The following is a 22,880-nucleotide window of genomic DNA, read 5'->3' as shown; positions in this document are numbered from 1 at the left end:
TCGCCGGAATGACGCGCAATATCACCTACTCGCTCCTCTCTCTTTTAAAAGTCCCCGTGGCTCCTCTCTTTTTATCATTATACGCCGCGACCCCCCCCCCCCCATCTCGTCATCCCAGCCTCTTTCCTTATCTCGCTCTTCCTCCCCCCCCCCGTTTCTTTTAAAACTTTTACCAGGATAACTTTGGAGCGTAAAAACTTGGCATTTTTCGCGCATATTTGATAAATAATAGCTTTACATATCGTGCGTCATTGTTATTTTGGGGGGATTTTAATTAATAGTAGTTGAATGGTTGCGGCGTTCGTGAACTATGGTGTATATGCCAAGTTTAGAAGTCTTATTACTCTATAAACGGTTTTCTTTTGTCGGATGAACGGTTTATTAAGTTATTATTATTATTATTAGTATAGGCTTATGGCTTAGGATTTAAACTGCGTTAAAAACGGTGTGTTTTTCATCCTTTTTCCTTTGGATCTAATGATTTTTTCAAATATTTATTTTGGAGTTACCTTATTAGGCTGATTTTTGCGGGATGTTTCGAGAATGATCAAATGTCTTTTATACTAATTTCCAAATAATAGGCCATGTCCTTATCGACATGGAATAAAATACACTTATGAAGGGGTGGGGTTCCGTTGGATATAAAGTTCTTCTGGTACTGACAAAGACTAAAATAGGGTAGTGGTTTCTTTTGTACAATAAACTATCGTCCAAATTATCATCTTCGTTAAACTAGGGTAAATGTAGACTGAATATTTCCTAAAACTGATGGAATATATATAATATATATAAATATTTGTGTGGTACAAAGAAATTTTATATTACTCATATTATTATTCACACGCTTTTCCTAATAAAACCAAAACAAAATGGCGGCCACGATCAAACTTAGCGAATGGTAGTGCTCTATACTCCGGGCTTCATCCAATCGAATCTCTAATGTTTAGGATATATTAATATTTTCCATTTATAATATTATGAACATTAATGTGCCCTTGGCAATATCGTCGCGATTTACACCGAATGAAAACGATTTGAGAGAAGCGACGGTCGGAAATTCGATTTTCATCTTAATCGACCTAAATTGAAGGGGACCAAGTGCGAGGGGGGGGGGGCGAGGGGAACGTAAATCGCTTTATAAACAGTGACGGAAAAGGAATACCACACGCTTCCGTATATAAGTAATAAAATTTGCAAACTACACACTCGTATACGCGGTACATACGCTGCAGTGTATTCGTCTCCTTTTCCCAGGCACAAATATATAGAAAAAGGGAGGTGACGAGTCCCCCTTTTAAATAGAAGATTTGTTAATAAAGCAACCCTTCTATACTCTCCCATTCCTACTTCATTAGCAACGCGTAAATTTAAGGTTATACGTTTTAATTTATACTCCTCCCAAAGAGCGAAGGCACCTTGGTGCATTTTATCCCACACTTTTCCTCCGCGATTTCGCCCCCCCCTCCGTTTCCTCTCGCTTCCTCTTTCCAGCCCTCCCCCGACGTCCGAACTGCCGTTGCTACCCCCCCCTTTCCCGCCGTTTCAGTGCTCCCCGCCCCAGCCGTCGATACTCCTCCCGAGCTTCTCCGGCGTGTTCTCTCGGCGAGTGGTCCGAGAGTGACCGGGCTGCCAGAAACGGGAGGGAAAACGGGAGAGTGGTTTGCCCCCGCCGCGCTCTGTGCTATGGTTGCGCGAGTCGCTGTCCCCAAACATTGGCGTAAGGCCGTCGTTCGGTTTACAACTCTCTCTCTCTTTGCCGAGGCCCGCGCGCGAGTTAAAAATCCTCGAAGGAAAAAAAGTAACGCGATGGAATACGACGAACGCCGACCGGAAAACTAAAGACTAGGAAAATATCTTCCAAGGGCTGAACTAATAGCACCGACTACGATTCAACAACAACCACCGACGTCAAAACCAGAGGAAGAACGCGAAAAAATATCGCGGATAAACCGTTAGATCGAAAACCGGCTACGCTGAAAAAAGTAGGCTTAACTTGCTCCCCCACTTTTTCCCTAGGCCTCTCTCTCTTCTCTCTCTCTCTAGCAGTATTCCGCAACCAAGTCTTAACACTCTCTCTCTCTCTCTTTCTCTCTCTCTCTCTCTCTCTCTCTCTTTCTCTCTTTCTCTCTCTCTCTCTCTCTAGTTCTCAAACGAGTAAGGAACTTATTTTAAAAGTGACAGACGAAAATGTTTATTTTATCAATTTAATTCATTTAAAAACGCTTGGAAAAGAAGAAAACTTTCGTTCGCTTCGATTTGAAATAAAGGAAAAAAAAGTAGGAGGGAAGGAAATTTGAAAAGCCAAGGCTTAAAAGAAAACTCCGATGGACTGAGTGCGGGTTTCGTTTTCGCGAGATTCTCTTTCGGTTGTTTTTAACCTCGGTGATCGTGGAATACTCTATCCGGCTTCGAGTCCTCAACCCGAAGGAGGCGTCGCTCGCCACTCGACGAATTGGGACGATTTCGGTCCGTAGCGGCGGCAGCGACAACCCTAAAAAAAGTTTCTCCGTTCTTCAGTCACCACCGTAAGCGACGCGTCGGAAAAAGAAGCGCAAACGGCAGGGGCGATTCTCGCTACAGAGCGCGCCCCGCCGCGAGTGCACGCCAATCGCCATGGCGGCGGACCCTTCGCCGGCCTCGCTTTCACCAGCGACTGAAACGGTGGTGCCACCAGCGCTAGGCCTAAGAAAAGCCACCGCCTCTTCCGCAGACCGCTGACGCCATTACGGTAGGCGGCGGCGGCGGGGGACAGGAGCGAATTTCGGCATCGAGTCGCTTTACGCGCGAACTCGCTAATTTAGGCCTAGTTCGCCTTTTTTAAAAAAACAACACCCCGATCATTTTCATTCAAATTCCCCCTGTTGGTTTTCTTCCCTACCGACCCCGCTCGAATTTAAACGCGACTTAGATCTACGTTCTTTTTGATTTACACCCCCTTTCATTTTTTTAAAAATTACTACATTCGGGTTTTTTTTTGAAATTTAAAAAAACCCACCTATAAAAATAATACTAATTTTTTAATCTTAAAATAATATTTTCTTTAACATTCTCTTTAACTATACTAAAATTTGTAACGAAAAAAAATTAGTAAAATATCACGTTCCATTTTGATATTTTGAATAGAAAATGATTATCTTCGGCCCTCCGTCGCGAGTTGATAAAAACGAGTATCATGGAAAGCGCCACGACCGCGTCGGGATTATTCGTTAAATAAATATTGAAAAGGCCGAATAAACAGAACGAAAGCGGCAAAAAAGAAACGTCATGAAAAGAACATTGCGGGATTTCGAGCGTTTCCGTCGCGGGTGACGAAAGATTGTAAATTATCCGCCAGTGTTTGTATTTTTCATTTTGGGTTTCGGTCGAAATAAGAAGAGACGAATAATCAGACGGGGTTCGTTTTCGTTTTCGGTTCGTTATTGGTCTTCCAGAGGAACGGTCGGTGTCAGGAAAATGTAGAAGCTGGGCCTCGGCTAGCGCGGGCCCTTGGACCAAGACGCCTTCACACGCGAACACTTTTTAAAATTTCAAGACGGGATTCTACCAAAAAAGCGGCGTGACTTTTGTAGAAGAGAATCGTAAAAGTATGTCTGAAATCAAGGGTGTCACCCCCGGGGCACCGCCACCGGCGCCTCCTCCGGACCTGCCTGACTTGAGCCACCTTACGGAGGAAGAGCGCAAGATCATCGAATCGGTCATGGCCAGGCAAAGGGAGGAAGAAGGAAAAGAAATGGAAATACTCAAGTAGGAACCACGTTTCTTGACTTCATCCAATATTCGCCAAAGCACGGCGCTTTCCCGGGGACATTCGCTCAAAGCCTCGCCTCCCACTTCGCCCTTTTTACAAATACTACGCAAATCGCCGCTATATATTATGGTTTTTTTTACAAATTCCAAAACGCTTACTATATTTCATTTTGGTATTAGTCTATATTGGACGCAATGTTCAAGAAACATTTCACCCAAAATATCCTAAGCCTCAATTATTCAGTTTTCTTTTAGAACATTATCTCCGGTTTGGCTGTAGTCTGGATTTTGTAGAATAGTACGTAAGGGGGTAGTCGAAGAATGTTTCGTATTTTCAGATTTATGTATTTTAAAGCCTAAAGCCATTAGATTATGGATTTAGGTCAAGGACAGCTCTCAATTTTCGATATATATAGGCCTAGACCTAGTTATACGAAAGGTGAACGAAACGTACAACGAATTGGAACTAATGAATTAGTTTATTTCTCGTACGATATTTATTTTTTAGATTTGAAAAAAGGTTTTGATAACAAATAATTTTTAAAAGTTAAATTCCAGAATTTCTTTTATTATATTCTTAAAATTGGTTTTATTAAAACACCGACGGTATGAATGTTAGATATCCTCTCACGATGGTGGTAGTACTATGGGGAGAGTTCTCTCGATTTTTGCCTTTGGTCGATTTTTGGTTTCGTGTCCAAGTCAATTAGCTTATTAACATGCCTGGAAAATTTAACGAATCATCAATGTTGACCCATTTTGACTGCAATCGGCGGCCACTACGAGGGCGCCCTAGACCCGACCAATTATATATACGCGGGTATAACCATTTCTGGCTCGTTAATGATCCGAAATCCTTCGATTTACTCGACTCCGATACCTTTGGCCGAACCGTAACGTGACATTTCGGCGAAAGGCGGTGGGTGATATCGCGTCCTAGTTTCACCTTTCTCTGCTTTCCGCACACTCTCGGCTGACTCGCAATTCGAAAACCCCGAAAAAATAATGAGATGTGGCGGGAACTCTCCTAATCGTGATCAGCCTCTCTCTCTCTCTCTCTCTCTCCATTTCGATATAAATTTAAATAGATTTTTCATTAAGACAAGGTTGAGATTCGACTCCTATGTAATGTCGTATTAAAAGCTATTCCGGGCTAGTTCTTAATCGTAAAAATCTGCCTGTTTTGCGATCACATGGATTTATTTCGTTGTTATATTTTGGTATTTTTTTTGTATTTAAAACGGTCGTACAATTTTTATCTTGATTGACGGTTTTAACTTTAATCGGTTTCTCAGCTTTTGGTCTATCTTTGACCTACTAGCGCCTGTAGAAGTGTTGTACACGCTGCACACCGGTGTTCTGGGAGAAGCGCGCTACCAGAGTAAAACGTTTTTATATCTTAATTTTGGACTATTTTTAAGTTTCTGGAGCTTGTAAATGTGTTACAAACGCTAGGAATTAATAAATTAATATTTAACTATATTTCACGGTTTTACGTTTTTGGATAAGGGAGGTGGGGAACCTCTTGGGTACAAAAGTTATTTTCAGATTAGTTGTGAAATATTTAAATACACATTATATAATATATTTAGAATTAACTTCATATTTTGCACGGATACATTTCGTATTATAACCTAGATTTTAGATCTTGAAAAAATTAAGTATAAGATATAGTTGTGTACGGAAAAATATAATCAGAGTTGCCACGCTACCTGGAAAACCTGGAATTCCTGGAAAAGTCAGGGAATTTAAATATGGACTAAAAACCAGGGAAAAGTCAGGGAATTTTAAAAATTAGTCTAAAAACCAGGGAGCAGTCAGGGAATTTTAAAAATTAGTCTAAAAACCAGGGAAAAGTCAGGGAATTTTAAAAATTAGGCTAAAAATCAGGGAAAGTCAGGGAATTTAAGTTAGGTTGCCAATAGAAAACCTTTGCTAAAATGTGGGGTAAAACATTCAAAATCTTCCTACAAAATAAGTCAGGGAAAATCGGCGGAGATGGTCAGCGAAAACCTGGAAAAGTGTGAAAAAACTGTGGCAACCCTGATAATTTAATATTTTTATAGCGAGATATTAAAAAGTCTGCTCGGATCGTCGTGATTATTCGTGCATTTTCCGTTAATCCCTCCGGGGACGTTGTAAGGAACGTTTTGGCCGCGTTAAAAGAAGGGACCAGGGGGGGGGGAGGGGAGGGGGAGACGACTTCTGGACATGATATAAACAAAGATCGATTTAGGGGGACTTTCCTTCGCTTTCTTTCTCTCTCTCCTCGAGGTCGGAGGACATCTTTTTCTTCGGTGGGTCGTGTCGTTCGTAGAATGAAGGGGAGTCGTCCAGACGAAAGTGACCCTTGTAAATAAGTTAAGCTACCCCTTCCCTTCCCTCTATCCCTTACGATGACCCACCGCGTCCATTCAATGTCGCGGACCCATTATTGAGATTTCATATCGTCGTATGAATCGATTGACCACTTAATCTCTTAATCTTTATATACTATTTCAATTGGTAGATGTTCTTCTAAAACGTTTGTTTTTATCTCAAAACTTTTACGAAGCACTATATTTAGAAATTTCACTGCCTATAAAAAGTGAAAGATTAAATAAAATTTAAAAATTTTGACGATTTATCCCTTCAATTTAACTAAAGCCACTTTCACACTTACCCCTTAAATCGCTTCGTTTAGATAACTAGTTTTTGAATCCAGCGTGAGAAATCGCTTCGTGTTGGTTCGGGAAGTAGCTTGGTCAAGTCGGTTCGCTCAGAAACGCTTTCAACAAGGCGGGGAGTTAAAATTGCTCGTATTATCAAAAATAACGTTACTAAAATTCGGAATTACGTAAAATCATATTACTGTATGTATAGTAACCATGATTAACTAATTGTTTTGGGATATATTTTCGTAATTAAAAAAAATCTGGTCATCATTTGAAATGAAGTTCAGCCTTGGCTATAACCAAACCAGCATGAAGCGATTGGTGGATCTTAGAATTCATTTTGCGCGTGAAAATACGCCGCCATGTTAGGGTATAAAAGCGGGTAAATTGCCTGATATATATCACAATGCAAAGGTATTAGTCACGCGCAAAAACGTAATTTTGAAATCGGTCAATTTCGCACGTGCGAACCTTGGATTAATTAATCCAAGTGCGAACCAAGAAAAAATGGAAGACGCGTCGAACTGAGTTCATAACCGATTTTACCGTCAAGTGTGGACCAGGCTTTTGTGTACCGTTTTGAACGTTGTTAAACGAATAATTTGTTGGTAACGAAACTGGGCTTTGCATTGAGTCTTTTGCTCCAGCACTTAGCGGATAATTTTTTTCCCTCCAAACTTGGCGCAACTTACAAATTTAGGTCCTATCTTAATTATTATTAGCCTCTAAACATTTTACAAAGTTAACTATATTAACTATGATAATGTAGCTTTTGCGATAAATTACCTTTGAGACACCTATAGCGGATATTTTAATTTGAGGCCTCCTGTTCGTAGCGTATCTCCAAACTAAGGCACCACGAGGCTTTTCGGGGGCGTAACGCGAAACGCGGCGCATCGCCGAATGCACAGTGGCGCCATCGCTTGTCAAGAGAGTAATAAGGCTGATGTTTTGTAAAATGCAAAAGACTATATTGTGGGAATCGATGCGTCGGTTTAGTCGATGACGCGGTTGGGTTGGATGTAACTATTGATGGGAGTAGATGTTTTCATCGCTCACCTTATCGGTTGGTGGGCTGGCCTTTTTATTGTTTTATTATGATTTAAATGGAATGGGCGGTTTTAATTTTAGGCTCGTTTGACGCGTTTCCCATTATAACACTCGGGATAATGTATTAGTCAAACTTCAGGGTTCTACCACACAGTTGGTCAACCGAGTCGCTCGGAAAATTTACCCAATTTGTCAGGAAAATTGGGAAAGTTTTTTATTTAAATCAAAACATTTCGTACTAATCTTTCCGCTTGAATAAAAGCTAAAATTTAAATTATAAACACTTTTATTAACGTTAATCAAATAATTTAGAGCTATAAATACAAGTGGAATCAAGAATCTGTTTGGATCGAAGGATTTTGATCAAATATAGCGCAATTTGGATTGTAATTTATTTTCTCAAAGTCGAATTGGGATCTACCCAATTTTGGACATAGTTTTGGAATCAAATTTTACCCACCATTTTTGTAAGGGATCTTAGAAACAAGCGTTCTAAAGGATTTTGACAAAAATGTTTTAATTTCAAACATCCTACAAATTATATGGAAAATTTTCCGAACATTTTTGTTACGTTAGTTTCATATTTAAATTTGTCGTCAGGAGAAAATCCCCAACATTTAACACGTAACAAGTCTATCTTTTATCCTCTCCTAAAACGATTACAAACTGGCGAGGAGTTTACGCGGGTGTCGCGATTTCGTGAAATATTTGGCGTTGCGGGGTATAGTCGCTCGAGGAGGGTGGCCTAAACTGAGGTGAGGAAAAAGGAATCTGTGAAAAAGGCTACCTTTGTATAAAACCGCGAGAAGAAAAAGAACTCGGCCTCACACACACACGTTGAGCGGCGAAGAGAGAGATGCTAGAAAAAATCTCCAATCCGTAGTCACTCCACGTTTTCGTGGTTCGTGGCCAAAATTGTTCATAGGTTTCGTAAAGCGACCGGCAGATTAGATATAACGTGATCTGACTTGATCTTTGACTATAGGACGCGGCGGGGGGGGGGGGGGGGCACCGTGGGCCCCGCAACCACCGTAGGCTATACAAGCGGGGTGAACGTTAACAGCCTCCTCGCTTGTCATTAGACTCGTTCGATCCCGCGGCGTATCCTCATAAAGTTTGATTTCTTTTTGCCGCCGCTGGAGGTTGACCGTATTCGTAGGCGTCCGTACGATGAGGATTGAAATCCCGTAAAGCTAGCCTGACGCCGTGACTGCGTAACCCGTTACCACCTATAGCTAACTTTCCCTCGACGTCACTTCATCGCCGCCTCGCCTTAAGACGTGGTCGCCATCTTGTCGAAATATTCTTATATTCCGTACGTCCTTCCTCGAATCGAACTAAGCCTCTGCTACGTACGGGCCGAGTTCTATAGCGTTACGTGTGGGTTAACCTTTATACCGAACCCAATTCCGCAGTCTCTACAAAATCGGGCATTAGCCAAAATCCGACCTTAAACGGAGGGGGCGAGCCTTAAGCGGGATTAAGGATTCCTTTAGTCAGCCCCATAATTCGCGAAGTGAATACTAAAAACAAACCATGCCCCTCTTTTTTTTGGCGAAGGGGGTGGGTCCATCCCGACCTCCTTTATTCCGCCTTCTTGGGTTACTTCCTTCGTCTCGTCGTTTTCTTTGTTTCTCCATCTTCCGCTCTTCCTCCTCCTCCTCCGCTTCTCTCTCTTCTTTGGGACCTTCCTCCCCATCGTCTTCTTCCACTATCACTCGGCGTCCCATCTTGCTCGTTTCTTATACGATGATCCCCGAAGTAATTCCCTCCCCTTTTTCTACAGGGTGTCTACATTTTTATCTAAATTTAACAAAGATTGAATTCATAAATAATTATTTAAGGAACGGATTTAATTATAATTTTCGCCGAATTCGGAAAAAAAAATATTAAATTTGGTGCAATATTTTCCCCGTTACTAAGTGTTAGAGGAATATTTATGATATTTCGCGAAGTATTCAAATACTAACCTTCATGTAAATGTCAGGAAATTTGAGGATAGATCTGAAATCCGGATTATTTTAAAATAGACCTAAACGTCAGGGAATCTGAAAATAGACCGAAAATACAGTAAATTTGACAATAAACTTAAACGTCAGGGCCTTAAGGAATAGATCTAAAAGTAGAGAAATTTGAAAATAGACTTAAAAGACAGATAATTTGAAAATAGCCTAGAAAACAGAGAATCCTTAAAGACAGAATTTGAAAATAGTCCTAAAAGACAGAATATTTTGAAATAGATTTAAATCCAGAAGCTTAGAAAATAGACCTAAAAGTCAAGGAATTTGGGAATAAATATAAAAGTCGGAGAATTTTAAGAACTGATAAAAGTGTTAGGGAAAAGTTAGGGAATTTGAGAATAGATCTAAAAGTCGGGGAATTTTAAGAACTGATAAAACTGTTAGGGAAAGTCAAGGAATTTGAGAATAGATCTAAAAGTCGGGGAATTTTAATAACTGATAAAACTGTTAGGGAAAAGTCGAGGAGTTTGAAAATAGATCTAAAAGTCGGGGAATTTTAATAACTGATAAAACTGTTAGGGAAAAGTCGAGGAGTTTGAAAATAGATCTAAAAGTCGGGGAATTTTAAGAACTGACAAAACTGTTAGGGAAAGTCAAGGAATTTGAGAATAGATCTAAAAGTTGGGGAATTTTAAGAACTGATAAAACTGTTAGGGAAAGTCAAGGAATTTGAAAATAGATCTAAAAGTCGGGGAATTTTAATAACTGATAAAACTGTTAGGGAAAAGTCGAGGAGTTTGAAAATAGATCTAAAAGTCGGGGAATTTTAAGAACTGATAAAAGTGTTCGGGAAAAGTTAGGGAATTTGAGAATAGATCTAAAAGTCGAGGATTTTAATAACTGATAAAACTGTTAGAGAAAAGTCGAGGAGTTTGAGAATAGATCTAAAAGTCGGGGAATTTTAAGAACTGATAAAAGTGTAATTAAAAAGTTAGGGTATTTAATTTGAGTTAGAAAAATAAATAAAAATTAAACGTTTTCCAACTTCGGGCTTAAAAATGTCTTGGAAAATTATCGTAGAAGTCTGTAAATTTAAATATGAAAATATTGTGAAAACCTTGAATTAGGTTAACTAGCATTGAGCTCTGGTAGATAAAGCTACGGTGGGTTGGAAATATCTGTCCTCCTCAGGTACTTAAATATATTCTTGTTAGCACCTAGCAACAAAAAACATTTTAAAATTCTTTCCCACTGAACTTATTTGAAATCATTTCAATATATCTTAGAAATTCACTAATCTATCAAAACACTCCAATTCATATAAAAATATAGAAGTTCAAATGAGAAGTGTTTTAAAATAATATAAATTGGACATGTTACAGTTTATAAACCGTTACTTTTCACTTTAATTTGGAGGCTACTTAAAATGGAGTAAACAAAAAACTACCCTTCAAATTCGCCGAAATAAACCATCATTTAACTCCAGCTTCCTGAAACTAAGCGGTCCATATTTGATTTCAGAAAAAAACCTTCAAAATGAGCCAAAATTAATTGTCAAGGGTCAACATTTTTAACGATGAACCCGTTGTATTAGAAAAAAACAAGCTGTAACATTTGTTTTTTTAATATTCTGGATTTTTATATCATAAATTAGAATTTTAAAACATTTCGTTTTTTATACTAATAAAATGTGTAATTTCTAATTTTCGGGTCAATAATTTTATTTAAGAAATTTGAACTCGGTACAGGCAACAATATAATGTCGCAACTCCATCTATCGAAACGTAGCTGAACCAGTGGCGTAGCCAGGATTTTGTTTCGGGGGGGGGGGGGCACGCCATTGAAAAAAAAGTAAAAAATAAAAATATTTGTACGTACGACCATACGTGCCCCCCTGGCTACGACATTGAGCTGAATTAGTCTTTTCTTATCAGAAGCAGCCACGCACTATAAGCTCGGCTCGATCTATTGCCCTCGAAAACGAATTTGGTACCTTTTTTAAGGCAATGGGGCTAAACCCCCAAATTTTGGAAATCAAAATAAGCGAGTCGCGAGTTCCGATGATGATGAAGGGGCGTTTGAAGAAGGGGGGGGGGCAGAAAGAAGCGATTAGCCAATCGTAAGCTTACTTCCGTCGGTTTGATTAGTCTAGTCACGAAAGGGTCACGTGGGAATGCCTCCCCCCTTACCCTTGCCGGTCTTATACAAGCTATTAACTATAGAAATCATTACGGCATAAAACTATAAGAGAAGCTAGCGTTGTTTTCCTTCGATATGTACACTAGCGAATTTAATTCCCACCCATTGTTTTGGAGCGTAGATTTTTAAGGTGACTCTATTGTCTTTCTCGCGTGTACAGTTTACGCCGTTAATAAATTTCGGTGCGCGCTTGGCAGTTTATTTTTCATAAGTAACATAATAACCATAGGTATGACGCTTCCTATTGTTTCAATGCTATTTCTTTAACCTAACCTACTTTCAACACTGACGCGGGTACGAATTGAACTCGTGACTGAACCGAGTAGTATATTATCGTCCTTGACATTAGTATATTTATATTTGGGCATATTTTAGACACTAGGGGGCTCTATGCTGAACGAAACTTATATTGGGCAATAGCTTTGATAATCAGTTCGGTGATAACCTAGCCTATTTGTCTTACTTATAGTTTATTCAGTATTCGCTTGAATCATGTACTTTCACAAACTAGCGCTTATTTTTAAATTACGTTTTTGCGGCGTGAAATTCATCGTGTGGTAATTTTATAATGTAATTACCGAGGGGAATTAAATTTATAAATAAATACATTTGTTAATAATTGAAATATACGATAAAAATTCTTGAAATAGATGATAATACTTGAAACAGATGATAATACTTGAACCAGATGATAATACTTGAAACAGATGATAATACTTGAGATAGATGATAATACTTGAAACAGATGATAATACTCGAGGCAGATGATAATACTTGAAACAGATGATAATACTTGAACCAGATGATAATACTTGAAACAGATGATAATACTTGAACCAGATGATAATACTTGAAACAGATGATAATACTTGAGATAGATGATAATACTTGAAACAGATGATAATACTCGAGGCAGATGATAATACTCGAGATAGATGATAATACTTGAAACAGATGATAATACTTGAAACAGATGATAATACTTGAGATAGATGATAATACTTGAAACAGATGATAATACTTGAAATAATTGATAATACTTGAAATATATGATAATACTTGAAACATGATAACACTTGAAATAAACGATAATACTTGAAATAAACGATAATACTTGAAACAGATGATAATACTTGAAACAAATGATAATACTTGAAATATATGATAATACTTGAAACAGATGATAATACTTGAAACAGATGATAATACTTGAAACAGATGATAATACTTGAAACAGATGATAATACTTGAAACAGATGGTAATACTTGAAACAGATGATAATACTTGAAACAGATGATAATACTTGAAACAGATGGTAATACTTGAAACAGATGATAATACTTGAAACAGATGATAATACTTGAAACAGATGATAATACTTGAAACAAATGATAATACTTGAAACAGATTATAATACTTCAAACAGATGATAACAATCTAAGTTCATAATTACCATCCACATAAATGTGTCAATTCCCCAAGGTTACGCGTGTTAAATGTGTATGCAGGGCCACTAAGTCTTCTAGAATGACCATACATTTCGGCTGTACTAAAGTCATTAGGCCTATTACGTGCCATTTCGATGCGCGCGTGCAGGAAGCATCACGAGGCGTGGAACAAGAGCGTGATCATTTTAAATATTTTGTTCTTGCTAAAGTATTTTTATATCTTTTTCGATTTGACGTCAATTCTAGGTCTCTCCACGCGTAGCTATCAGTAATTATTACTAACGCACTTATAGAGCGTCTTTATAGACTTATGATAATAATAAATGGCCAACTTCCTGAGTGTTAGAAGTTGGCGAAGTCCCCAGATGCGCCGTATTTATATTTACGCAATGATTCCCTCGCTAAAACCTTTTTTAATTTCATTTTTCTCTCCGAGTGCGTTTCAGTTTTAGGCCTTTTTAGAAAACTGTTTCGAGTGTTTTAATATTTACCTAAACGCGTTACGGATCCAGCCTCCGGGATGAGATGAGCGAGCGAAAGAGAAAGATTCCGTTTTTGATTTGCTATGACGATTTGTTCCGCAAACATTCCCCAAAGGTTAAAGTTCAATAGTTTACAATATAGCAACCCCCGAAACTTTTACGTTCAAACAAATCGTTTAAAAAGGATTTGACCTTTGCGATTTCGGCTGTCCCGTGGCCAAACTATAGTAACGCCATTTTTAAAATAAATTACATATTTCGGTTTCATTCTGTTGATAAACATTATGTCTTATGATATGGTAAGTCGTATTTATTGGTGTATTTCATCCAGAAATGTTTCAGGCGGGTTGAAATTCTTCTAGTATTTGTACAATTCACTTGAATATACTACTAACTCGAAATTTTCAAAATTGTCGTTTACTAGGTTTTGCCTTTGGGCAGACGCATTATAGAAACCTTTTAATATTTAATTATAATCATTGTTCTACCATTTGAACTGAAACCAGTTGAACAAATCGTGGGTAATTTCTTAATAAAAGCACTGGATTGTGAAAAAATTAGTAGAAATCACGCCGAAAATGTGAGTAGTTAATTTAAATCGCCGATCAGAAATTACTAGCAGACCACATTATTGGCGAGACAAAGAGGGGGGGAGGGAAATATACTCCAGAAAGGGGTATCCTAGAGTGACCTCCGATTGGTAGGCAAGGGCTCGTTTCATTGGGTCGGGGATCTTAGAGCGGGTATTTATGACATTTTTCCGACGAGGGAATTAGCGAGTACATCCGCCATTGCTAAATATAGAAACTGTATTGATTGGTCGTTTCGAAATATGTGTGAGAAGGGGGGAGGGGAAAGGCACTATTTTAAGCGACACTTGGTGACAACGACAGCCAAGACCCCCCCTCCGCGATTCATTGTCGGCCTACGGTTCCCTTTTACGGCTCTTCATGAAATCCCAATTATAAATGGAACTCAAAACAATCATAATTCTCCATTAGCTTTAATACAACTTTGGATATTTCTAAGGAATGCTCGATTTTACATTTTAACTTCTAAATAGATTATTTACCGGATGAAATATTTTTGAAATTCTCTACTGTTGAAGTATAATGTGAAATGAAAATTAATGATTATTTTATATTTTTAACTCGGTTTATTTTCGATTTTTTTTTAAATTTTGGATAGTTAATTATTAATTAGAATTTTTTGGCGTTATTCATAAATTTTAAATTAATATTTTGTTTGGTTTTTCAAGTTTTGTGTTTGATATTTAAATTTATTTCCTCTTAAATGTCAATTTCGGGTACAAATAATTGATATTAAGCTAAAAAACTGAGTGGTAAAAAATAATAATACCTGAAAACTGTTTAGAATACATTTTGATACATTCACTTTTTAAATTCGTTATTTTCGCTTTTAAAAGGATCATTTTCTAAATGTCTATAGACCTTACCACATCTTTCCATACTTTATCAAAAGTATATAAACATCAATATCTTTCTAATATTACTCGCTTGCAATGTGTACCTTCGCGAGTTCACAAAGCGTTTTCAAAATACGTTCCGGAACATTAAAAAGTGCAGGAGAAATACATAATTATACCTGTTTCGGGGTTCCAAATCTATTTCGCGGGGAAAATGATTAAATATATCTTTTTAACATTTTACATTGTTTGGGGATTAATACGCGTGGTCAAGTTTGAGCAGTGAAGCGGTGTATACTTACGCGGCTGCCCGGAAAACTCTGCTATATTGGACGCTGCTAAAAGGTATCACGTTTCATTTTTATATACTTGATACTTCTTTGGTATTATATGTTTCTGGTGTTATTGAAGACGGACTGTCGAAAAGTATTTACCTTTTATAACGGTAACCGTGGGAATACCGCGGGAATGGGCGGTGATCAGATTGAAATCGTATTTTCAGTTTGGGGAATGGTCGAAAAGGGTCATTTTGAAGTCGGGTATGGTCGGGAATGGATTTTCCCTGTAATCGCGATACTTGGAATCGGGAATTGGAATTTTCGGGAATGGGCGGGAATGGATTTTCCCTGTAATCGCGATACTTGGAATCGGGAATTGGAATTTCGGGAATAGGCGGGAATGAGAAAATTTAAATGGAATGCGAATATATCAACGGCAGTAGGATGGGAATGGATTTTGTTGTTCATTGTAAAATTTAAACAAATATATACGTTAATACGTTTTTGCATACAAGTATTGGTAGGGATCACGTACAATATATATATATATATATATAAAGATATAATAATAATATAGTGTAGACTAGTCATTTTCAAGCCGCGCGCGCTGTCATCATCTGGCTGATGTATAAGTGAAGCGCGCTCTCTTTGAGATTTTGGTCTCCACCCCTTCTTAGCATCCGCATTAACCATTGAAAAATCTCTCCCGGATTGAATCAAGTGGCGAAGAACACCGCTTCCAAAGCGCGAAAAATACCCTACTAACCCGACATCAAGCTCGAAGTCGCTCGAGGGGGTGAAGTCAACGCGGATTCCTAGTATCTCTCCCGTGATCCTAAAAGCCTAGTTCTTCTCCAATCTTAACGGATAAGCGAGAAACAAAAAAAGCACCACGGAGAAGCTGAACTCGCGTTGCCTATCTATAGATATTCGGGTTTTCAAAAAGAGCGGATCGTGGTCGCGAGCTCTTTCAATTTGGAGGCATTTTTTCCTCTCTCGGCTGGAGGAGACTCTTTCTCTAAATCTATTGAAAGCGTATTCGACTAATTCTTCGCGATCATTTTTGTTCGCGCGCGCGCTTGTGAAAAGAAAGCCCGTCGAGGATGCCGGGGCTAGAAGACCCCTCCCCAAATCCCCATCTTTCTAATAAAGGATGAAGAAAACGAGCCTATAATGTTTTAAAAGCGCGCGCCCGATCCTCCCCCGCCCTCGTCCCGAGCTCTTCCAACTTTTTTCTTTTTTTTATTATACTTTTCCGACCCCCCCCTTTGCTGGGTTCCCCCCTTCTCTTTTATATAATAGGCTAAGACGTCCCCCCCCTGCCGCTATTGTGGAGCGAACTGCGCCGGCGCGTTACGTCGCGTCGCAATTTTCACCCGCATCCCAGTCATTGATTTTTTCCGAACGCTAGAATCCCTTTGACGTCAGAGCCGTGACGTCATCGAAATAGGGGCACGTGATATTATCTCGCGCCCCGCCCCCCCCCCCTTCTCTCTTTCCACCTTCGTCCGCGCCTCCTTTACATCAGATTCTGGCTGTTACTAAAAATAGGTTTTTGCGAACCAAGAATGTGTCCTCCTCTTCGTCTTTCTACAAGCATCGCGGACGCCCGCCTCGCGACGTAGACGCGTTCGTAGACCAAACCGACAATTCCAGCCTCTAATGTTATCCGCCGAGGTTTGGCATTCGCGGCTCGCTGGAAGGCAGGGTTAGGTACGTCACGGAATAACAGCCGACGCCGCTCCTAAGTTTCCCGACGCTCCAGTTCGCCACACTTTGACCAAGATTTTTCTTTTACTGTTTTTAGAAATTTCTCTAACGTCGCTCCACGCGTTTCAAACCGACAAAAGAACGCCATTCTTTTGTCCCCGCGACTTATACAGGTCGTCCCCGTGAAATCATTTCAAAAAACTATAAATTCCAGAATTTTGAAATGTTTTATAAATAGAATGAAACATTTAGGCCTACTCTTTCTATTTTACAAATTTTTATAAATTTTTCTGTCAATAAGAAACGCTTTATGTAAAAACTACAATCATAATTTAACTGGAAAATATCAGATTATTGGGGACATCTGTTAAGACTAGGGGTAATTAAGAAACTACCTTTAATGGCGTTACCTTCTGAAGCATCTTGACCATTATCAAATTTGTATCAGTTGTTTGTAATAATAACCAATACAAAATTGCTCAAAATATTGGTTCAATCTATAACTAAGAAAATCATTTTAAAGTTTTAATGAAATTTTCGTTTAATTTTAATCAAAGTTGTGCCTGAATCGTCCATCGTTGGTACCGCATACATCCTTCTTCGAATTAAAAAAATTATCAAATAAATTTTTTAAATTTGTTTAAACGCTCAAATTTACGATTGTACCCTCGTGAAATGATCGAATTAATACGGTCAATAAATTATACGTAACAAACTTGGAAGTTAAAAAAAATATGAAGGGAATTTTTGAAAGATAGGAACCATAGAGAAATGTATTTATATTTTTGGAAACCCCCTCTTTCGCCGCTTCGACCGTACATATCCGTATATTAGAGAGGTTAAGAGCCCAAAATACCTCTAACGCGTCCGACCATTAGAAGGCATTTCTACTAGAAGCCTAACTACTTTTATCCCAACACGCGTGTTAGGTTTAAGAAAGGCCCCAGAGAACGGGCGGATACCCTCGACGTATCCTCCAGACGTATTTGACGTTCCCGAAACTCTCTTATTAGAAATATAGCGAAAGTGTGGCTAAAAAAGAAAGAAAGCGCCGGCGAGGAAAGTTTCGGAACGCCATTTTTCGTCGCTTATAGGTTTCCATGGCAACTGCCTCCAATGGTCGCCGCGCTATAGATAACTTCTTATCTGTGAAACTGTCTATTTATGCTCTCGGTGAAAAGGCGGGGATGGCGACCAGTCCCGGAGAACGACCAGGGGGGTCGGGGGGGGGGCGATGGATGGCGCACGCGGGGGGGGGGAAGGGGCGAGTGAAATCCAGCTGGCGACAAAATGGCTGCCACCGTTCCGCGCCTTCTTTCAGTGCACTTCTTGCCCCCCCCCCCCCTTCGTAGAAATTGGGACTTTTTCGCCCCCCCCCTTCCTTTCCCAAAGTTTCGCTTCTATATACGGTCGTTGGAGATATGTCCCGGTTTTGTTGTTAGCGTGGTAGAACGCAGTTTTAACCCTTCGCGGCGCCTTCGTCCGTACTAGCCGCCTAAACCCGGGTACCGTTATATTTCAATAGAAGGTTGATTTCTTTATCATTTTTCGTCGGGCTGTCCTAATCGTATAGCGGCAGCATATGTAAGAAGTGTTAGCATGAGGTGGCAGCCGATGCTGCCTCGCAAAATAATCAGAATTTGATAGATTGATAGACTGCCATATCAAAAAGCTACACTTACCAATTTAGAAATGTTCAGATTTTTCGGAAAGGTCTCGCTATTTGTCGGTCCTATACGGTACGGTTCATATTTTAGGATTTTAATCAAACCACGTGTGCTAGCGTTCATTTGACTTCGAACAATATTTTAAAAGTTTTATTTTGAAGTGGGGTTTTTCTAGCGTTGTGAGATTTTATATTATTATAACGTAATAACAACATCACCGAACTGATTTTTAGAGTGATTGCTCAATCAAGCTTTAGCTACGCGCAGAGCCCCCTGGTGTCTATATATGCTCAAGGCGAAATATACTACTAACAAGGACGATAATATACAATTCATTTCAGTTGCGAGTCCCATGTCCGAGTTGTCCCAAAGTGTCAGTGTCGAAAATAAAATAAGCGTTAAAATAATAGGCAGTGCCATACTTATTGTTATTATGTTACTTATGATTATACATGTATCAGTCAAAATCCCATTCGGTAGGAAAAACGTATAGAAGGCTCTTATGCCAATTGTACCCGTTTAAAGAATTTTTTATTTAAATTTAGGAATTTAATTCGTTTAGTTTTAACTATCGGCAAAAGTTTTGAGATTTATTTATATTACCATTTTGGTTTATTTTTGACCTAATAGCTCCTATAGGGTGATCGTTTCCACAAAAAATGAATATTTATTTAATATAACCCGACTAGTTACAAAAGTTAATTATATACATAACATTAATTAATAGTTAAGATGACCAGCTAAGCTAGCCGAAACTAGTCAGACTAAGGCTTAAGCCTTAATAAAAGTTTTAAATATATGCAAATATAACGAAGTTTTTATTTTTTAACCTACAATTTATATACATAACAGCATAATGGCTTTAGTTTTATGCGCAAAAATATTGCAAATTGAAAGAGAAAATAAAGTGTATTTTAATATATTTTTGAAATATCTTGTTTCAACCGTAAAACTACATTGATTTAACACTGAATTAATCTTAATTTTTCCATTTCTACCCAACTTCAGGTTTGGCTCACAGGATTAAATTTTAGTTTTATTATTAATTACTAATTAAAATTATTGATGTTTATCAAAGTATTCAATTTAAAAATAAAAAATGTGAAATAAAAGTCAGTTCGAGTTTGCACACCATTTCGACACCGGTGTTCAGGGACAAGCGACCTACCAGGGGTTAATAGTCAATTTGTCATAAAAGGAAAGGAATTAATTATCAATTAAACTCTTTGTATACTTTTATTCAACTTTCGACGTTGTCCGAATTAAAAAGGCCAATGCTAGAAAACGCTAATTCTTACCAGGGAAAATATATAAAAGGAATAGTAAGTAATAACATTTCCGGAAGTTAATAGGCCTAAGCAACCCAGAGTTGATAAAGAGGCCAAGTTGCTATTCCTCTTTTATATATTATATAGCTTTACCGCGCGCAGACTGTTTTACCACCACGTTTTCCACGTAAAAGGATTTGGTTTAAACTACTATACTTTTGGTCTAGTGAACTAATAAGGTAATTCCTGGATATCTAACCATATATTTCGGAATAACGCCAAAAAATATACAGAAAAGCATTCAATATAAACTGATTTATGGTCAAAATTTGAAATTTCTCCGACGAACGTTTTCAGATTATTAACCACAGATTCCTTAGAAGTAACGCGTTAATATTTAAGATAATATATTGTAATTATTAATTACGTGATGCTCTTTGTCAAGAGCGTGTCCATTGTATATCATAGGTGAACTAAATCCGCGTATAAAAAGAGCGGCTTCTTTTCTCGCTTCAAAGTTGTGGACATTTATTTCGCTTGATATATTATGCAAGAATCGGCTAATAAAAAAAACCCTTTTCTCTATTTCGGCAAACCAGTCCTTTGGACAGATAAAGTAATTTTACACGGAGCCGCAAACAAAATAGGAGGGGCTCAGCGAGCGCTAAGGGGGAAGGCGCCGCGAGGAGGTACGGGCTGTAGGCGCTGCGGGCTTAGCCGTTAGACCCTCTGGCGCGCCATCTAGTTGGAAGGCCGAGAGAAGGGCCGACTCCTCTTATTCGGAGAATTTTCATTTTCTGCCGCCTTTTGTAGCTAGGTGGCGTTACGGCCGCTTCTAGCTTTCAATAAAAGTCATTTTGCGTCGAACGAGAGAGAGAAAAAAAGAATTTGGTAGATCGTTGTTCGTTGAATGCAACGTGCCCCCCCCCCCCCCAGTCTCTCTACTTAAAGTATAAAACGCGTCGGGGGGTGTTCGTTTCTAGGCTTCGTTGACATCGCTCTCTCTCTCTCTCTCTCTCTCTCTCTCCTCGATGTAGATTATATGTTCAGTTGATAAGTTCACTTACAAAGGCTGGGGTAACGATGTCGACGTTTGTTGGGATTAGATGTAGAATCTGAAAAATAGTCGCGATTATTATTTTATATTAACGCCTTAGTATTCTGTTTAAAATGATTGAAATTTTAAAACTTATTCCCTATTTAAAATGTTAAAATTTGTAATAGAAAAATTTGCTTAAATCTCATTCGACATTATCTTGGAAAATTTATTTTATTTAATTGTTCTAAAATTTTAGACAAAATCGTTACGAGAAACTAACTAAACATGGTATCATTCAATACCTCGTAAAATGTTTTGCTTTTAAAATTTTAAACAATGTGAGTGATAAAATACGCAAACCGATTTCAAATTGACCTTTATAACAGGCTTATTTACCCGCTTTTATGCCCTAATGCATGGCGGCGTATTTTCCCGCGTGAAATAAATTTTAAGATCCACCCATAGTCCATAATAAAATGGGACAAAAAGCTAAACCCTAAAGAAATTTGAAGAAATTAAAAACTTACATATACCTCGTCCCAGTAGGTCTTCGAGCAAACATAAAGACGCGAATCTCGGACCAAATAGATCTTCGAGTAAAAAACTAAATAAAATATCCAGAAATTCCAACGATAGGCCGGTTTCGTCCTATTGGGGACTAATCAGTACCGTACGGGTAATCTGAATCGCGACTATTACACCGAAAAGACAAACTAAGCCTAAACATTAAAAATTTCAAAACGAGTTGCGTAGCAACGGAAAGCCGAATAGGGGGAGAGTGGTGGAGAATAATATATACGAAATGTTAAGTTAATAAGAAACGCCTATGGATTGCATAGAAGAAGGCCATAGGTGGTTCTTATTAATTTAAACAATTTGAGTCAAGACCATGAGTGGAGAGTCTCGGAAAAGATCAGTTTGAAAAGGCTTAAAGGTAAAAAAAAAAGAAATATGTAAATCGGGCTGATTTGATTTTTGTAGGGGAAAGCGCTTATTCTTTGGACATGAGAGGGGACTGGAAGCAAAGCTAAAAACTATCTCAACATAACCATTCTCCCTCAGTATAAATAAAAACCATTCCGATCTGATACTGGTGTGAAAAAAATCAAATTGATTTAAAAATATCAATTAGGTTGAAACATATTAAACAGCAATAAAAATGAAGAAGAATAAATATAATCTGTAGCAGACTTGGAATGACTTCTCACTCTGGTTGTGTTTGTACGTTGAAGAGGCAGCCAAATATATGAATACCGGGAAAATACTTATCCCCTCTTCCATTGAGTCTCGAGCTGACGTCACCAGCGTGTGACGTCATTTTTGTTTCTGGATTGGTGGAGGGAGGGGGGAGGGGAGCTATGACGTCGTGATTGTAACATTTTTTCGCTCGCTACTCCTCCCTCGCTTTGTGTATGACAATTTCCCCGTGACTAACTTTCGGAAGCGTGTCTGACATGGAAACGACTATAGTCGAAAGGTGTTGGCACATTATCACGTTTTTCAGGTTTGTTTTATTTCTCCAAATTTGCGTCTATTTCGAGAAATTTTTTTAAAGAGTTATTTTTCCACGCGCTAGTTTGATTCGCTGGATTTATTAATTAGGTAATTTAATGTGAGCTAAATGATTTTATTCGAGATTTTTAAGGTTACGTCATATTTGACGTCAACGACACTGAAGTCAAATTTAATACGTTTCTGGTATTAACATATTTTGTTTTGGGGTTTTGAGAGTTTATGAATTTTTGGAGGAATTTGTGGGTTTTATTTTGAGGATCGGGTCCTTTTGGGTGGAAATTTCAGGATGGGTGCTGCCAGAGAATCTCGACAATGAAAGTTTCATTGGGTACTGATCTATTTTTTTCCAATGGATTTCTGCATTTTTTCCTGGATTTTGTAGCGTTATCGATATTTGTCCAGGATTTTGTAGGGTTATCGATATTTTTCCAGGAT

The 22,880-nt window shown here is 38.4% G+C and overlaps 1 protein-coding gene and 1 long non-coding RNA gene across 3 annotated transcripts in view; one reads left to right on the top strand and one right to left on the bottom strand.

The window, feature by feature from the left end:
• The first annotated feature begins 3,155 nt into the window (after nt 1-3,155).
• LOC149936220 (regulating synaptic membrane exocytosis protein 2-like) overlaps nt 3,156-22,880 on the top strand; it is a 54,401-nt gene continuing 34,676 nt past the window's right edge. For both annotated transcript variants that reach the window (XM_090180659.1, XM_090180661.1), the window contains exon 1: nt 3,156-3,744. In XM_090180659.1, the coding sequence (XP_090036785.1) occupies nt 3,587-3,744 (158 nt within the window). In that variant the 5' untranslated portion in view covers nt 3,156-3,586. The remainder of the gene's footprint in view (nt 3,745-22,880) is intronic.
• LOC149936221 (uncharacterized) lies at nt 4,371-9,232 on the bottom strand. Its single transcript, XR_016482258.1, has 2 exons — nt 8,987-9,232; nt 4,371-4,470 (listed from the first exon to the last, which is right to left on the bottom strand). It is a non-coding gene; the product is annotated as an uncharacterized LOC149936221 (long non-coding RNA).

The sequence above is a fragment of the Leiobunum rupestre genome, chromosome 7 (genome assembly GCF_980474605.1).
Source record: "Leiobunum rupestre chromosome 7, qqLeiRupe1.1.hap1, whole genome shotgun sequence".
Lineage (NCBI taxonomy): Eukaryota > Metazoa > Arthropoda > Arachnida > Opiliones > Sclerosomatidae > Leiobunum > Leiobunum rupestre.
Note: the sequence above shows the minus strand (reverse complement) of the source record. Positions and strands in the feature narration are given on the sequence as shown.